The sequence below is a fragment of the Cyrtonyx montezumae genome, unplaced genomic scaffold (genome assembly GCF_038088225.1).
Source record: "Cyrtonyx montezumae isolate F1298 unplaced genomic scaffold, pur_monq_1.0 scaffold_4, whole genome shotgun sequence".
In the NCBI taxonomy this organism is placed as follows: domain Eukaryota; kingdom Metazoa; phylum Chordata; class Aves; order Galliformes; family Odontophoridae; genus Cyrtonyx; species Cyrtonyx montezumae.
In genome coordinates, this window is record NW_027072045.1 from 9,285,909 (window position 1) to 9,304,653 (window position 18,745).

An 18,745-nucleotide genomic window follows, 5' to 3' on the forward strand; every position below is an offset into this window, starting at 1 on the left:
ATATGATTCGGAAGAAATTAATGACTAGACAAGATCCGTAATCAGAATTCTTATTCTCTGAAATACTTACAGTGATATAGGCATTTGGCAGATGTGCCCACCCAAACAAGTCAGCCAGTCTGTATAAGCTGGCCAATTTGCAACGAGTAAGTTTTTCTCCCTTAACAAACGAAGAGGTATCTACCCCAGGTAGATCATTAATGGGGGTAATCATTCCATGGCCTGAAAAATAGAAAAAGACACCAGCCAATCAATTAAATACCTTCCAGCTATGTTGTGATCTTCCAGAAGTTTACAGGGGAAGTTACTACCAGGAGAGAGAAAAGGTCTGGGTTTTCAACAGAAAGAGTGCACACTGTGAGATTAATCATCCTGTCCAAATCCTCAGGCTAACATTGCAGGGGACAGTCGGACCTACAGGACTGGCTAGAGATGTGGAGACAAGGCTCTCTGAGCTCTCTGTTGTTCTCTTCCACTTCTTCTGTTGTATGAATGGTAAGGAGCCATTTTGGGTTCAAAAGACGCTGAATGCCAACAACTGCCATTGTACCTCAGGCTTGTAAGCTCCCATTATTATGACATCCACCCACAGTGCTTAGGCCATCTTCAGCACTTCAGTAATGCAGGACTTGGGAAGACTGGATCATCCCAGCAATGTTTTTGTAACTACAGCACATTCTAAACATTGTTTTCAACTCTGGGAGATATCCGGGTAATGATTCAGCTTGGCAGGCTATTCCCCCTCTTTACAACTTATATGCAAAAGTAGAAAAATAATGTCTTGCCTTAGTTTGTGCTCATGTTAAATTATCACTGGTAATAATGAAAACAAAGAGAAAAAGGGGCAGTCAAAGGCATATTTCACTTACTGAGTGAAGATGAGGAAAAGCCTGCAAAAGAGCTTGCTGTAATGTAATCAGCAATCTGCTGTAAAGCAAGCAGCCCAGTTGGGTTATTGCCCTTCTTCATCTGTTCTTGAATAAGGCATTCCAGATCTTCTCTAAAAGCCTGTGAAAACATTTGAGAATCATCAAGGAAACCTGGATTTGATAGAAGTAAGATTGTTATAGGTGGGGCTGGTAGATTTGCCTCTTATTAATGTTACACGACACTTCCCCTTAGACCTTGTTTTTAGCTGCTTATAACTTTGCCAAACTTTAATCATCTGATCTAAACTTTGTATGTTAAATGCTGGCAATTTATGGGCTAGAGGGGAAAAAAGTTTGGTCACAGTGGGTTAACCATTTCCAAGAAGAAGACAAGGTAAAATTTATTTCTGCAAATGTCTGTATCAACAATTAAAATACATCTCCATATTTTGGAAGATGTACTTCAAATCTGCCTAGGATATGTTGCTTTTAGTGCTGGGTACTTATTCTTTTAAATTCAGTAATCCCTCTGAAAATCCATCCAAATTTGATAAAGTTATAAACACATGGAAAACTGGAGTTTATCCATGCTCAAGTAGGATTGCAGACATGCAAAATCTAGAAGGAAAGTCAAGAGGTCACCTCTCTACTTCTTTCTTTCTCCTTGAGGGAGGAGCCCTTCCCTCTTCCCCCAGTATAAAGTGTCCATAACCCAACAAGATAAAGTCCTGCCAAATACATTATAAGAAGGGTTTTCACAGTATCAAATTTAATATACTTAACACTGTGGACAAAGCCTGTTCCTTCCAGAAGGCAGATGAACCATTGTTAGTAAAAAAATGCCTATCTTAGGACTACTTCAGTACTGACGTTTCTGGACTAAATAAATTCCCTTCTTTCAAAACTTTTCTTAGTGGCTTTGTTTCTTAACCCTCTCATTATTTTCTGGCAGTATTCCTCTAGCTTTTGTCTGAACACGCAGGACGCAGAGCTACACATACCACCAGCTAAGGTGTATGGTGAATGCTCTTCCTGGCTCATTCCAGAAAGACACTTGGCATCTGTACAATGCAACTGACTCCTATTATAACTCCAGGCTACTCCCTTTATGTAATTGCTTCTTACAGTTTGCCTGCCTTAGTAATTATTTAGTCTCAATTAAAAAGGAAAAGAGTTCTGCAAGGCTGATGTAATTTCTTCACTGAATGTTAATCCAGTTCTCTTGGTTGGGTAAAACCCATCAGTTCCATGACACTCCCGCACACACATGACTGCTGATGAACCACCCTGAAGTATTTGCAGGACTCTGCTTCACTTGGCCTTTCACTCAGGCATCCACAGCTACACTGAATTGGAGTGACTGCGCAGTAACATGCTGTATGGATTTCTTGGTGCAGATCAGGTGCACACAGAATCCCCAGCAAATAGCTCACAGCCCCTTGCTGGTCTGAAGACACATGGTCAAAAGCAGATTGTTCTCTTCATCTGCTGCAGGTGAGATCTATCCAGAAAGAGTAGGGAACCGTGGGGGAAAAAGGAGAAGAAAGGGGAAACAGAGTGAGAAAAGGAACCTAATGGGAACTGGGAGAAAAGGGGTGGGTTAGCACTAGGAGCCTGTAAGGGTAAATAATGGAGGTAATTACACAGGCATAATTGCTAGCAAGGCAAACAAGCATTTGTGAAAAACAGCAAATGGTTGGAGAAAATAACCAGCACTAGCAGCAGTGGGAAAGGAGGAAAGAATAGCAAGAGGTTTGGCAAAGAGCTGGGAATAAAACAGCTCAGCAGGAGGAAGGAAGACCTCCAGACAGAAGGACTCCCTGTGGGAAGGAATGTGATGGAGGGGGCTCAGAGGCCAGAGAGCCAGGCACAAGGGTGAGAAACAGGTGAACAATGCAAATGGAGGGGATGGAATGCAAAGCAAAGACTGGAACACAGTGACAACGTTCAAGAAAGGTTAATAGAACAAGGTAAGAAAAATCTCAGTTACGGCACAGCCCAGCATTGCTCCTTCAGCACTGTGAGCATCACTTGGTGCCTCCCATCCCTACCCCTCTGTCTATGTGCAGGTAACTGTGAAGGCCTCTCCCACTCACCCAATTCAGCTCCAAGGATGGTCCTTGTTACTGGCAACTCAGGGTGTTCAAGCAGCAGCCACCCTTTTTCTCAGCATAATGAGCACCTTCTTCAGCCTGCAGCCTGAACATGGCTGCAAAGCCTGTGGTGCTGGAGGTCAGACATGCAGCCACGGTTCTTACCACCCTGCACATTATGTCTAACTGAACCACACTTGTCTTGTCCCCATGCCTCATTTAACACACAGTAGTAGGTCCATAATAGAAAATAAATTCAGTATTTTTCATCTTCTCATAGCTCAGCACATAGTCCTGTGCTTTATCTGCATGCTGTTCATACCCTGTCGTGATGACAACTAATATTTATCTGACAAGATTTTTTCTGGGGCAGATAATTACCATAAATCTAAATGCTTCACAAGCATTAACTTACTAATCCCCAAAACATGCCTTTAAGGTGAAGCAGGGCACTGTCATTGCTTTCACAGAACGGCAAGGCTGCTGAGGTCCAACAGTCCCACTGATGTGGGATACTCATGGTGAGATGCCCAAGGCCTGATGTGCAGAGCACTCAGCAGCAAGCAGCTTTTCACATACTCAAAGTCCAATTCTCAGTGAAGACTGGAGCACAGCTCTGAGTGTCTGACACCTACAATGTCAGGAGAACAAGCTGGAGACATGAGCCCCAAACCCAGGATGCCATGCAGCATTGCTAGGGTCAGATGGGATGAGGTGCTGAGGCCAGGCAGGAACCTGGGAACTTCCTGCTGCAACCAAAGTGCCTTTCAACACTGGATGGGGCATGGGTAACCTGATGTAGTGCCTGATCCAGTGCTTGGCAAACCTGCCCACAGCAGGGGCTGTAACTAGAAGATCCTTGAGGCCCCTTCCAACCCAAGCCATTCCATGACTCTCTGACATTCAGACACGTCATCTCTGTGATCTCTGGGTAAGATATAGGGATTTCTCATGTGACCAGAAGAAAGGATTTTGGAGCTTGTACAGCTCACAGCTGCACGCAGAAAGGAGCCAAAGTCCAACCTGCATGTTTGACCAACCTGCTTGGAAGAGTAGAATAACCAGAAGTACTTCTTAGCCTTTGCATATCCTATTTCTGACCTTACAGAAAGCTTTAAAACAACAAAACAACCTCACCAACAAGAGGTTTTGTGGCAGCTTACTTCACACTGTTCCTAAGCTTTGCAACACAACTGCTCAGAGACCTGCCAGAACCAGCCATTCCAGCCCCAGTGCTCTTTTCTCTTAGGGGTTCACCGATGGCTGCAGTTCCATGGCACTTTCTCCTTCTATTACTGTGATCTATTAAGATAGCAGAGACAATGACTGGACAGTGTATTTCATCCACAAGTATCACTAACTACTATACAGACTCTGCCATTCCAAGACATTCAATTACTCCTCAAATGTTCCCGAAAGAGGCCCCTGTACAAAAGCTCAGCCATCTCCCACTCGGGAAAGCTGAAATACTCTTTTACTCTTGTTTATAATCTGTATATAAGGAAATGGCGCATTTGTAGTCTCACAGGGGCCATGCAGAAGACAGAATTCATGAAATTTATGTCAGTATTTGCTTGGTAGGAGATGGAGAAAAACAGTTATCTGTGTTACATTAAATTACTCTCAATTCAACAAGGACTATAGAAAGGATCTGCAAAAACATTCACAGTAAATTCCTAGTACTGGTATCCAGACTTTTTTTTTCTTCTTTTTAACTTGTCTGAGGAATGTCTATTGCAGGAAAAAAAGCTAGTGTAATGCATTTTGGACAGCTTTTGATGGAAAGATTTATTTTATTTTATTTTATTTTTTATTATGGCTGTGCTGCCATTGAGCAAGACCCAGGCAGGTTGAAGAGTTGGGTGGAAAGGAACATGATGAGGTTCAACAAGGACAAGTGCAGAGTCCTACATCTGGGGAGGAACAACTGCAACTATCAGTATAGGTTAGGGGCTGATGTGATGGAAAGGAGCTCTCCAAAGAAGGATCTGGGTACCCTGTTGTATATCTGTAGGTAGCCATCCCCCATGCTAACACAGCCTTCCTTGGCTTCTGATAACTCCTGGCTGGCATTCCTTCTTCTGAAGGACAACTCACCCCAACTATCACACATCAAATGAATGGCATTTACTGGGGCCTTCACTGTATGGCACCTGTTGCAAAACTGCTACAGAGAAGGGCTCTGATTTTAGGATCCAACCTGCTGAGAAGCAAGAATCTACTTCTGGAAGTACAGCTGCAGCCCCAGAGGTCTGGCTCAGCTGTAATTCATAGGACTGTAACTACCACTGCCCACCAGTGACCAAGAAGCATATTGCAGGGAGAGGTTTTCCAATAGCAGACAAATACTTTGCTCCAGAACAAAGCAGCTAGTTTTCAAGCAGAAAGGTCACTAGCAAATTCAGATGTAGTAGTTGACAAGGAAATGCTGACAAAGTAAAAACTGTACTGTCAGATGAATGAAAAACTATGCTACCCAGCCATGAATGCTCAGCATAGCTCAGTAGAGTTTCAGCTCTGGGATTTCTATCTCTGTGCTAGAACAGCACCCAGTTTGCACGCAGAACAGCTCCTGGTGTGAAAGCTGGATGGGGACAGCTGCTGGGAAAGAGTCACCTATCTCCTCAGAGCCACTGCACACCACAGCATGAATGTCCCCAAGACTCATGAATGAAACATGAGGCAACTCTGTCTCACTGCACGAGCTGTGAGATGTACAGACATGGCAGCTCAATGGGCATATCATGGTTCTGGAAGGGCCACACGCTCAGCTGATGTGCTACTGCAGGAATTTCACCATTTCTAACACTTCAGCCACTCCTTTGGGCCAGGTTAGGCAGGCACGCAGCCTACAGACCAGGCACAGCTTTCTTTCACAAAGCCATTAATCACACAATTAGCTCAACCTGTTTCTAATACCATAACATTAATTCTCTAGAAATATATGCAGTCATTTTCCAAACTCACATCACAAACTCAAGCAGCTTAGATGCAAAAATCTCCTGCCTTACAAATGCAAAGGCTCTCTGAAACTCGGTGAGGTTGCAAGCTTCAGTTCTGACTCATTTAATTCCATTTAGCATTAAGTATAAACTGACAGTGTAAATGGGGGCTTCTAAGAATCGAAGCAACATTTCTATGTACTGGTTGACAACTGTTTCTCTTCAGTCAACAGAAGCAGATAACCAGAATAACCCATAGCACTGCTATTTCTCTGCTATATATATGTATTTTTACTAGAAAATCTCTGAATTAATTTCTGTCTTTTTGGTAGACTGTTCTCTGAGGATGTTATGAGGTAGATGGGCTCATAAGTACAGTGTAAGTCTATAAGTAGTATCTTTCTTTTTGTTTACCATTTCCATATGTATATGATGATACTACTAAACAAAATGTAGAGAAAAAGAGCTCCCCTGTAAATGGAGAAGAGGATGGCTGGGGGCCACCTACAAACAGCCCACACCAAACTTGTAAGAGGAGAAAGCCCGTGTTCCTATCAAGGATAGTAAGTGTTCAAACTGTTTGATACCTCAGCCTACAGAGCTAGAAGAGATATGTGAGGTCCCTACTCAATAACAGCAATGCTACGTGCCTAAAAACAGCAGAACACCACAACCCCTTTAGCCTCTTTTGCCCATTTCTGATCCACTTGAAGCCACTTGAACTACATTTTTTCAAAGGCCATAATTCAACTTCCCTGCATACAAACACACCCACACGCACACAACCTCTGAGCCCAATCACTACCACGGTAAAAAGCTGTAAAACTTAACTGGTGTTCTGTTCCAGAGAGCGAGCGGACGCGAAGAGAACCAAGTGCTGTGCACACAGTTGCCCTGGGAGGAAGGGCTGCACGGCCCCACGCCAGCAGCAGGTGCCCCGATGGGAGAGGGTGGAGCTGCCCACAAAAAACCGCCAGAGAGCTGCGGCTGGCAAGGAGAAGATAAGCGCAACAGGAGTGTTTGTTAGCTCTGTGAGGAGGGGGGAACAAATAAAAAAACAAAACGAGGAAAAAAAATGGCTTTGGCGTTCTGCTAAGAGATGGGCTGCTTAATGAGCATGGGGAATTCGGTAGAGTTGCAGTGATCTTTTCACTTGCAACAAAGTGTGTGAGTACAGGGCTAGATGGAGCAACCCAGAGATGCTCCATGACCTGGGCACAGCCCTGGGGCTCCTCCTGCCACCAGCAGCCACCGTTCCCCAGCAGCTTCCAGGCACTGTTCTGAACCATGCTGAGCCGTGGGGCAATTAAACAACCCATCTCCAAAAAGAATGTGGCACATACACACACACACACACACAAAAAAAAACCCAACCCACAAATAAAAAAAAAACAACAACACAGAGAGAGAGAAAAGTAAAAAAAAAAAGACAAAAAAGGACTTAGAAATGAACGTAGCTAAGGAGGTCCTTTTAACTGTTACTCATTTTCTGCACTGCAATGGCCCCCCTTCCTTCTCACTCACCACAGTGACTTGATGTCTTTCACTGGGCAGAATTCATGCAGCCAGTGAATGAAAGAAAAATGGTGGACTTCATTACAGTGCACTTTATTTTACAACTCCATATCACTCACCTACAGAATTAAAGCTGATCGAGTGTTATTACTTGAAAAACAGATAGAGCCATAGAGAAGGCTCACAGGCCCTGGAGCATGTCCTGAGAATGACACCAAAGCTGTGAAGGGTCTGGAGCACAAATCCTTTCGGGAATGGCTGAGGGAACTGGGACTGTTCAGCCTGGAGAAGGCTCAGGGGAGACCTCATTGCTCTCTACAACTCCCTGAAAGGAGGTTGTGCTGACGTGGGGTTGTATTCTTCCCCCAGATAACAGTGATAGGAAAAGAGATGACAGCCTATGGCTGTGCCAGTGGAGGTTCAGGTTGGCTATTTGGAAAAACTTTTTCTCAGAAAGAGCAGTAAGGCACTGGCACAGGCTGCCCAGGGAGGTGGTGGACCTGCCATCCCTGAAAGTGTTCACAAACCGTGGAAATGTGGCACTGAGGGGCATGGTTAGTGAGCAATATTGGTAGGCATGTATTGGGCTTGGATTAGACGATCTCAGAGGTCTTTTCAAACTGTAATGATTCTATGCAAATTCATCAAGCAAAAGGAGGACGGACTCAACTGCTTAATGATGTACAGGATATGGGGCCAAAATCACGGCAGGATCTGCAGACAACCCCCTCCTAAAGAGGCAGAAAGAAACTCAAGCAAGTCAACAACACGAAGATCAGAAATATGCATGGGGAAAAATATACATGTTCAATCTGGAAACCAGTGGCATTTGAAAACCCAAGTTCAAACCAAATGGAAAGCTGCAATATGGAAATCAGGCAGAAGTCAATGGTAGTTTTCATTTCTAGTGTAACAGAGCAGAGAACAGAAGAGCAAAGATTGAAAGAGCCATTTTGATGAGAGTAGGGCAGCAAACGACTGTGTGATTCACCAGCAGAAAGTTATACAAATGTCAGGGGAGCCTGAAGCCAGCTGGGGGAGCTGCAGAACGAGAGGCTGCTCCAGCAGAAGGATGGGACCAAAGGGATAGAATGGGATGCTAGCAACAGGCAATGCTCATGTGGGCAAGAAGGACAGGAGCAGGACAGGAGGACATTCGACCTAAGCATGAGAAAAACAATTTTGCAACACCAATGGGTACAACTGAATTATTGCCATTACGTAATGGCAGTGTTGAAGCATTATTATCCCAATTGCCCTCCAGTGCTGCAGAGAACCAATCAGCACTGTCACAGCCAGCACAGAATTAAAGCAAAGCACTGGGAGACCCTGCAGGCCAGCTTCCACTCAGGCTAAAATCAAACAGGCTCCTAACACCTGTGTGTTTCACAGGCAAAGACACAGAGCACACTCAATGCAGCTTGACAAGCCACAGGAAACTTTTCAAACAAATGGAGGAGAGATTTAGTTTGGATGTAAGGAAGAAATTTTTTACAATAAGGGCAGTGAGACACTGGAGCAAGTCGCCCAGAGAGGTGGTAGTGCCCCATCCCCAGGTCAGGATGGATGGGACACTTGGACACCTGATGGAGCTGTAGGTGTCCCTGTTCAGTGCAGGAGGTTGGACCAGGTGGTGTTTAAGGGCCCCTTCCAATTCAAACAATTCTATGATCCTATGAAAATGTAAACCAAGCATGCCAATAATCAATTTTTGTATTGATGTACTCCAACCACTCAATTCATCACTTTGTACATAATTTGACTTCCTTTCCTTACACCTGTAAAACAAAAATACATATATCACACTCCTATATCTTATGCATATGTTCAGTAAACTAACCTATACTGCCCACCAGCAAAGCACTGCTGACCCCCAGCACTCAGCACCTTCCCTGCCATGTTCATGTGGCTGCATCTTCGCATGCAACTCCCAGATAATGAAGGGACCACTCAGGTCCTCACATGGAATAACTGTGCAACCATGGCTTCTGAAGCTTTCAGTCACCATGGTGAGTGCACCCGAGAAGTACCAGAAGGAAAGGAAGGCCAGACTTGCATACCAAAGCTTAAACTGGCATTCTGATGATACTGCAAATACAGATGTTTACTCATTAAGAAGTTAGTTCCTCTGTATAACAAGCAATATACAGTTGTTTAGCATATAAAGACTAAACTGTTTTTAATTCTAGATGTAAGATAGAAAATTAAAAAAAAAAAAAAAGCTTTTCCTGTTCTGGATATATTACAGCTGAAGTGTATTAGAACCACGGAAAGCAAAGAAATTGGTCTATTGCAAAAAATATATATTTTTTTCTTTTGAAAAGAATGGTGCAACACCAAGTGTTCTGAACCTGCAGACATCAACAAAATAAAATCATGCAACTTTATGTTCAAGACCATCCAGCAGTACTTCTGGGTGCTGTCAGGCTCCTCCAACCTATCTCAGTGTCGCTGCTTTTTACTTAACACAGAACCACAGACATGCAGGTGCTGTCAGGCTGTCCAGGCCTTGAAGTGCACACGTTACAGGGCTCATCAAGCAAACATGTCTGAGAAATGGCTGATAATGTCAGCAGATTCTTCATGGGCAGCATTAACAGAACAAATCAGCGTTACTGATTTGTTTAGGACTTATTACAAGTATTAGCAAACATCAGAGGCAGTGAGTGTAGCTTTTAAATTATTTAATTTAGGAAAGGGAAATGGCACATCAGAGGGGAGTAGCCAGGCTGCACATCAATGTGTGCATCAAACGGCACATCAGAGAGATGCAACAGTTTGATGTCTCAGGGTGTCTGGTCAGGGCTGTGGCCCTTACAATGACACGCATCACACAGAATACAGAGTGGTTCCTGAAATATATTCTCTAATGTATTTTCCTGCTAAGGGATGTAGATTTTCCTACTTGACAGAAAGGAAAAAAAAGCTCGTTAATAACATATGAGTACCTAAGCTTCCTCCTAGATGGCAGTGATTAACTCTTTAGCTTTGTAGGTTAATTCTTTGCTTGGAGAAAGTACGTGTTCACACAAGTTCGTCTTGAGCCCATGCTCACTTGTGTATGTTGAGGACAGAAAGTGATTATCCTTGCTACATACACTTCACAGTCACTGATATGTAATTATGATGAGTCAAGAACTATCCCTCCAATCTGAGGACATATATGCACATGAAAGATGGGATGAATTGTCACCAGTGGGAAAGCTCTTCACAAAAATGCTTCTGATGACCTCTCTTCCTGCTCTTCCAAAACAGCATCAAACTAGTTCCTACTAAATCTTTATGCAAACTTCTAGTGCTATGCAATTCTGCACCCATAGAACAAAAACACCGCACACAGTACAATCCTGGGCTTGTTATGCGGGCCAGTAACAAGAGAAATGCTTTTTGATACTTTTGTGAAAAAAATGTATTCTTAAGAGGGAAGATAATCATTTTTCATCTGATAATCATTTTCAGTCCTGACTCGGGAGCACTATGCCACATTGCAGCCAGCAGCTGGAAGTAGTAATGCAGTTTCTACCCCCAAATTCATTATGAAATTTGCTTGATGGACATTCAGTCCCAGATGTATTAAAAATGCTTTTATTTTCTCACATGAGGAATTGTAGCAGGGTTATTCCACATTTTCTGTTTCAAAAAGAGACAGAAAAAGTAGAGAGAAGCTGGGAGGGCAGGCTTCTTCTGTACACATCTTCTCAAACCTTGGGTTCCATGTCCTTGTCCTCTCGCAGTCAGATGAGAACGGCCACACAGCCAGCAGGCCTCTGGCTTGTTTGGACAACCATTCCCTTGAACAACTTGCAACTTACTGGCATCTCCAAACAGTGCTGGGCTCAGCTTGTCCTGCAGCAGGACACTCAGAACTGCCTGGCTTCATCCTTCTGCTTCCTGTTAAAGCACTTACCCACACTGAGAGGTGGCACCTCTTCGTCCCTTCCTAAAACCTGCATGCTGACATTGCACTTCCATAATACCAGAGACTGAGGCAAAGTGACACTGATTACATTTGGCAGACGTGGCAAAAGGTCCCCCAAAATGCTGAGCAAGTAGTTATGCCCCCCAGATTCAATGCTTCCGTCAGAAGAACCAAAGAACACCACAAAACACAAACTTAAACATGACCTCTATAACTTATTTTTGTCTTGTCCTATTTAAACAGGATAGAGATCCAGTCTTTGCTGCGAGCCCTGGCTACTTATAATGTATTTTAACAGGCAGGAGCAGACTGATCACATTTTACAATTGTGTGTTTAACATAGTTTTATCGCGATTAAAGCATTATGCAATACGGCCTTGGAGTGTTTTCTTTATAATAAAGGGGTTGGCTGCAGAACTAAACTTGCACAAATCAGCTTGAAAGTCATCAATTCCTTCGTCAACAGGTTCACATTATACCCAGAGCAACACACAGATCCAAGAGGCACTCCACGACAACACTTTAGCAAACAATCCTGTTATTCATGGATGACTAGAATAGGATGATTACTAACAGCTGTTTGCAATCTCATTACATATGGAAAAGCTTCAGAAAAATGACATGAGAAACACCCCAACCTACAGCAGAACTGAACAGAAAAGGATCTGCAAAGCTGCTTCCAAGTCCCACTGTCCCTGTTGCTCACCTTATAGTCCCCTCCCCAAGGCTCATCCTTGTATCCTCTCTATAGCTTCAGACCATTCAGGCGCCAGTTTTGCTTTCCAAAGCATTCATTAGGTTAAATTCACACAATATATACATTAAAATATAAATTAAAACTATTGAACCACCCCTAGATTAAAGTGCTACATGTAGCCTACACAAGCACTGAACTTATGCAACCAGTAGGTAAGCGCTAACATAGAATCATAGAATCATTAAGGCCTTATATGGGTATGATCGCCCTCAAGTACACAAGAAGACAATGTATTCTAGCTTTAAATGATCTTAGCCAACATTAAAAACATAATTAAAGCATTCCTGATGCAAATGATAAGTTCATATTCAAATCCAGAATGCAGAACTCCATCTAACACCCTAATTTGTTCCTATTTGACCAGTGACTCCTTTACTCTCTTCCTTGAGCCTAAGTTTTAATGAAGTACCCTTCAGCCAGCCAGATCTTTTTGTAATACTGTAATGAAGCATAAGACCATAAAAGCATCAGGAGAAAAACAACCACCACTGTTTATTCACAGACAAAAAGCTAAGCAAACAAAATGTTGGATAATCTGCTTAGTGACTCTTCTTATAAGACAGTCCAGAATTATTCCAGCTAACTGTGACATAGCTTTCTTTTCTTAAACCACAAGAAATGAAAGGGGAATCTCAGAAAATAGAATTGTGTAGCTGCCATCCCCCCTTAATCCCACTCACAGGGCTCTGCAGTATCTGAGTGACCCTCTTCCTCTGCTCCATCATGTTGAAGTCCTGTCGCAGGTCTGGAGACATGTTTCTCTCCCGGAGGTACTCGGGGTCATTCTCGTTGATGCGGTCGAAGTACCTCTCCTTGTGGGGCATTGTGGCAGCAGGGGGAGAAGTGATCACCATCTGACTGGCATCGGTACTCATGCTTCAGCTCTTCGGATGGGAGTCCTCACCTGTAAGATGAAAAAAAAAGCAGAACATTTAAAATAATGACATCCAAAAGGTGCATTAGGTATTTTATAAATCTCACTTTACACCACTTCCACCGCCACCCGTGTTTCTTTCTACAGCTCTCCTTGACACTTGTAGCTTCAACACAATACATGCAGAAAGCAGGGCCTCCCCTCAACATCCCAGCAAAGGCATTCCTCAATGACAGCATTTCCAAAGCATCCCATAGCTTCAGCTTGGAGAAATGTGTGCGCTTGTAAGCAAGCATTCTCACCAAAGCTCATTACATTAGTAACAACAACAACAAAGACCCACGCTTTCCATGACTTGGTAGAAAGACAGATCTTAAGCACCTTTAAAAAGAAAAGAAAAAAAAAATAACCCAACACAAAAACCAACTAACTGATAAGCAAAGACAGAATGTGGATCAAAAGCAGAAAATCAGACACTCACATTTTCACACAAAGAATCACGCTCAGAAACACCATTTCTCAAACAGGTACCAAGAGGAAGGTTTTCTCAGGTTTGAAGAACAAAGAGAAGCAAGATTTGTAGGAAGAGATAGCATATTATGAAAATACATTTTAACATGCAAATACCTACAATTCAATAATGCATTTAATATAAGAATATTTGCATGCAAAACTATTTAGTATGTAAGCAATTTACAAAATAGCCAAATGGAAAGGAATGCTGCCTGCTGAGCAACATTAACTGCTGTGGTTCAACGTGATACTCTACTGTTAGTGGCTCAAAGCATCCTTCCTTCGGGTCACTGAAGCTGCTCTTTGGGATATTGTGTGAGCAACAAACGTGGGACATCTGAAGTGGGTCAGCTAAAACCTCCCACTTCTTCAAGATGAAAAGATCTGGGAGAATCCCATTAAAGCAGCTCCAGAAGCTCAAGCCCTCCTGCCTGTGAAAAGCCCTGGGAATGAACTGAGATAGCCTCATAACAGATATGTTTTTGAGTTTGCTGCTCTCCTGCAGCCTAAGCCCATTCACTTCCTGGCTCATCAGCAGGGTCTGCCAGCAAGACAAGGATGCTGGGGAGAAGGCAACCCTGGGGTTGGGAAAAATAATCGTGTACAATCTTTTCCTACCACAGACTGTAATTATTTAATTCCTTCCCATTTGTTTTCTGCTTAGGGCAACGTGCTATAAGTGGAGGTACAAAAGGAGCTAAGGTTTGCTAAAGAATGAACCATTGTCTTTTCCAGCTAAGAGCACTGAAGCAGAAGGATAAAACTCTTGGGCATTCAGAGATGCCATCACAGCTCAACAACAATGAATTATACCTTTTCCCCCAGAAAAATGCTGGGGTTTAAGAGATAGAAGAAAGGCCCTATCATGAGAAAATGTAGATTCTCATGATGTCTCCAAATGCCACAAGGTATAAAGAGCCAAAGGTCAGACCTGTTCTCCATCGTCATGGAGATATCTGTGTCTTCCAACACCTCCTGGTAAGCTCAAAAACCAGAAACACAGAAGGTGAGCCCCTCACTTGAACTGGCGACCATCTGTGACTTCTCTGTAGTTACTTTTCTCTTACCAGGAGTTGTTATCCAACTGCCTTTCCTAAAACACTCCTGACTCCTGTTAACTCTGCGTGGCAATGTGCTGCCCAACTACCAACCCCTTCAGTTGGCAGGAACAACTTACACGCATGTCTGAGCTTCAAAGAACTTTTATTATTATTATGATTATTCTAAATAGGTTTACAGGACACAATTAGTTCAAGTCCGTTACTTTACAAAGCAGCCTTACAGTGACAGAAAAGCCCATTCATCTGTGAAAAGACACAAATGTGGCTGGCAATACTTAAAATCCACAAAAGAGATTGTCTAATTGTGTTGGACTTCATTTTTTTCCTCTTTCCCTCAAGTCTGGACGTTAAGATTTCAACATTAAAGTCCTTGTACTACAAAAAACTCCATTACTGAACATAATATGGGTATTGGGTCCAGTTGTTCCTATTAGACCTGGTTCAATGCCTTCTCTGTTGGGTCCAGGCTGACTCTCGTATAACCCCTACTGTTTGGCTGGAAAACTTTCAAACAAATCAGCCATTCTTTTATTATTTACTTGTATCTTGCACTGATTTTTTTTTTATTCCCCCCCCCTCCCACAAAAGAAGGTCATTTGTTAAAACACGCTGTGCTTCTGGGGATCTAAAGGTCTGTACCTCCTTCTCATCACAGAACAGACAAGGTATTCAAAGAAAAATGGTTACATCCTTTGATACCCTCATATAGCTCATATATACCTCATATACCTTATACAGCAGCCCCAATTTCTGTATTGCTTCCTGTGACTAGGCTGCAGAAAGTAGAGCACTACACCTTTGTCAGGAGGATGTGCATCTTTCTCCTTAGAAGTAAGTTTTACTTAACAAAAGCTGCCAATTAATTGAAATAACTTGGAACTGTGCCTCGTAGGCTGCAAGATTAAGTCCTGATCGTGCCCATCTGACACTTTGTAAAGTCTGAGTAACATGCTGTGCTGCTTTTGTTGGAATAACTTTTTTCAATGTCAAATCACAGAAGCAGCTCAAAAATAATAATGAGGTCAGAGAAACACGGAGTACTTAAGAAAAAAAAAAAGAGAGCAAAAGACAAAATGCAAGAAAGATTTCTTGCCAAAGAACACCCCAGAAAGCACTGACTTAATATATTCTTCATAACATACAGAACACATTAAAGAATAAATATTACCTTAACAGAATTACGGCAACAGAAGAAATGAGTAAATCATTAAACTGCCTAGCAACGAATCATTAACCTGCCTTATAGCCTGACTTTTTAAGGCTGGATTCAGCCATCCCCATTTTCTCTATGCAGTGCAGTGCATCTGGTAGAGTTTCCAGCACTGCAAACCAACAGCATGTGCACCCCATAACTAACTGCTATGACTGATTTCAGGCCTGAGCACTCGGTTTAGACGGGACCACATCTGAGCACTTCTTTTAAGGAGCACACTGTGTTATTCTGCTCTCAATACTTCTCGCCTGCTTGTTTTTAAGGAACAGTCTGCTCTTTCTTCCCCTCTCCAGTATCTTGTCTGCCAGGAGACTTGTTGGAAGAGAGCTGGGTGTCTCTTGATCTCAGCTCCAGCCTTCTTGCGAATCAGGCGGGTTCCAGTCTGAATCAAAGATTTGGCTTGAACCAGTATGGTCAGATATGCAAGTGAGCTGGCAGAAGGGAACAGACTTGAGGAATACAGAAAAATGGTTAAGAGGAACAAAAAAATAGGAGGGGGAGTGTGGATTGAGATGAAGGCCACCATCATCACCATGTGACATTAGGAAGTCAGCTTGTAATCCTCTCTCTAATAAATTTTAGCAACAATATATTATTGAGTAAACACATCTGTTCTAGGACAAAGAAAAAATAAAAATACTTGGATAATACCTCAAAGCCCATTTATTTTCTTCTCCCTCTCTTTTTTTTTTTTTTTTGCAAACTTTTTGATCAGAACATCTGACAATGAGTTGGCAGGCTGCATTGCCTCTATGAAGCTTAGATTTTATTTATCAGTCTCGCTTTACGCACTGGTAAGAAGAATAAACTGTATGTTCATAGATGAGCATTTGCTTAAGGCCATTGGTGGAATCAGCAATACTAGGCAATCACAGAATGGCCCAGAAGGGATCTTAAAGATCATCATGCTCTGACCCATGCCCTGGGCTGAGTGCCACCTCCCAGATCAGGGCCCGGGGCATCATCCAACCTGTCCTTGAGCACTTCCAAGGATGGGGCACCCACAACCTCTTTGGGCAGCCTGTGCCAGGGCCTCACCTCCAAGTAAAAATTTTTTTCCAGCATCTAACCTGAATTTCTCCTCCTATAGTTTGAAGCCGTTCCCCTTCAGTAGTTAGCATTATGTAGCTAGATTTCAGTAATGTATAATAATTTGGTGTACTAGCTCTCAAGGAAGTTCAAACTGTCAAATTACACTCTTAAACTGACGCAAGGCAGGATTTGCATTTAAAATCAAAAAAGAGCAGTCACACCTCCTGCCTTCCAAGCCTTGCTGTCATCCCGTCCTTCTGTCTCTGCCACCTCCTCCCATTTGTGCCAGCCGATGTGTGTAAGGCTGCAGTGAGATGGGTAGGACACATTCTTCTTGCACTTGTGCTACTTTGGCTGCCAGTGCTGTGCAGGCACAGGTGATGGTCACACCACAGCCCACACTGACTGAATATTGAATATTTGATCCATCACCACATATTTAAGTTCTTCTGCTTTTAAACAGAGTGAGGTACTGAAATAGTCATGGTCTCCTGGACACCACATTAAGGAGACTTGGAGGTGGCAAGTGTTTTTCAAAGAACTACTAACTTGAGTGTATCTGAACCTGGGTTCTGCATTTCTGCATTAAATCTAAAGCATTGTTTTTGCACCATTACACTGTACGATACTGAAGTTATTAAAGTCAACATGAATATTCAAACAGCTCAACTCACACTTCACCCAAAAAATTTAAATTAAAAAAAGTGTAAATCTCACTTTAAGAGAATGAGGTCAGTCATCCACAGATATCTCATTGGTTTGTTGTTTCCCTGCACTTGTAATTGTTCCTTTGAAAGCAGATCTTCCTCTATTTCCTCCCTTTATTTATTTGCTTATTTCTAGTTGCAACCTATTGTAAAGTACCTGTGTTAGCAGGGGGGTTGGACTTGATCTCTAGAGTTCCCTTCCAAGCTCTGTGATTCTGTGAATAAGTACCTGACACACTGCAGCTTACCAATTTTAATGTAAAAGTGAGTAACATTTTGCTTGTATGCAAGATTGACTTACATATATAAATGCATACATATATTTTAAATAGCCACTGAACTGCACTTGTGGTTGCCACCTCTTCCTGGGGACACAGGGTGACTGCTATGCCAAACGGTGTGGAGCCACTGCATGCAAACCTTTTCTGAGGCAATTTAGAAAATCATCTCCTTAAACTGAGTAAAAGCGCCAGACCAGCTAATAAATTAAATCATTTGTTAAGCTGTAATTAGTTAGCTTCTGTACTTACTAGACTTGAAAAGCGTGTCAGTGCTACCTCACACCCACTCTTCCTCTGTTTTTCTTCCATCTTCAATACTACAAAGTTCACAAACAAACACAGTAAAACCAGACTTGAGCCTCTCTTGGTTTAAGCTGTTTTTCAGCAGCAGCATTAAATTAGAATTCCAAACATGGATAAGGGATGTGCTCAAAGCACCTGATCGCCAGGCTTGAACCACCTCACCTGTTTCTATGCCATGGCAAAGAGGCTGTGCTGAAGCAGCGGCCTTCTGCAGCACAGGGATGGAGCCCTGCAGAGCTGCCAAGAACTGTTCCTAAGATGTGCAAACAACCACCCTCACAGCCTCACTGAATGGCAGTAAGGGATCTGAAATTGATTTTTTTTTCTCTCACTTTTACATTTTTCTGTTCTTTACTCAAAGGTAAATTGGGCCCTTTCAGGAAGCACTCTCCTATGCACCACCAGGGAGAACCACAGCTGCAGAACTGCTGAAGAGCTTTGGTTCATTAAGCTGCATACTTTCTTTAGTAACATTCCCTTGCAGCAATGAGGGCTTCTGCAAAGGAGAAGGATCTCCATGCAGAGATTCCCTCACAAAGCAGCAGCAGCACTGGGTCCAGATGAAGAGAGCATCCTTTCTCAGTGTCACCTAGGAGCTTATGTATAATGAAGAACAAACGTATAATGAAGAACGAACTCTTAAACCACATTTATCCACTTCTAAAA

General features: G+C 42.8%; 1 protein-coding gene across 4 annotated transcripts in view; it reads right to left on the reverse strand.

Annotated features, from left to right (window-relative positions):
• The window catches only part of ADD3 (adducin 3), an 87,818-nt gene that overhangs the window by 11,954 nt on the left and 57,119 nt on the right, over positions 1-18,745 (reverse strand). For all 4 annotated transcript variants that reach the window (XM_065746747.1, XM_065746750.1, XM_065746748.1 and 1 more), the window contains 3 exons: positions 12,776-12,999; positions 870-1,008; positions 71-222 (listed from right to left, as the gene is read on the reverse strand). In XM_065746747.1, coding sequence (XP_065602819.1) covers positions 71-222; positions 870-1,008; positions 12,776-12,970 — 486 coding nt within the window. In that variant the 5' untranslated portion in view covers positions 12,971-12,999. The remainder of the gene's footprint in view (positions 1-70; positions 223-869; positions 1,009-12,775; positions 13,000-18,745) is intronic.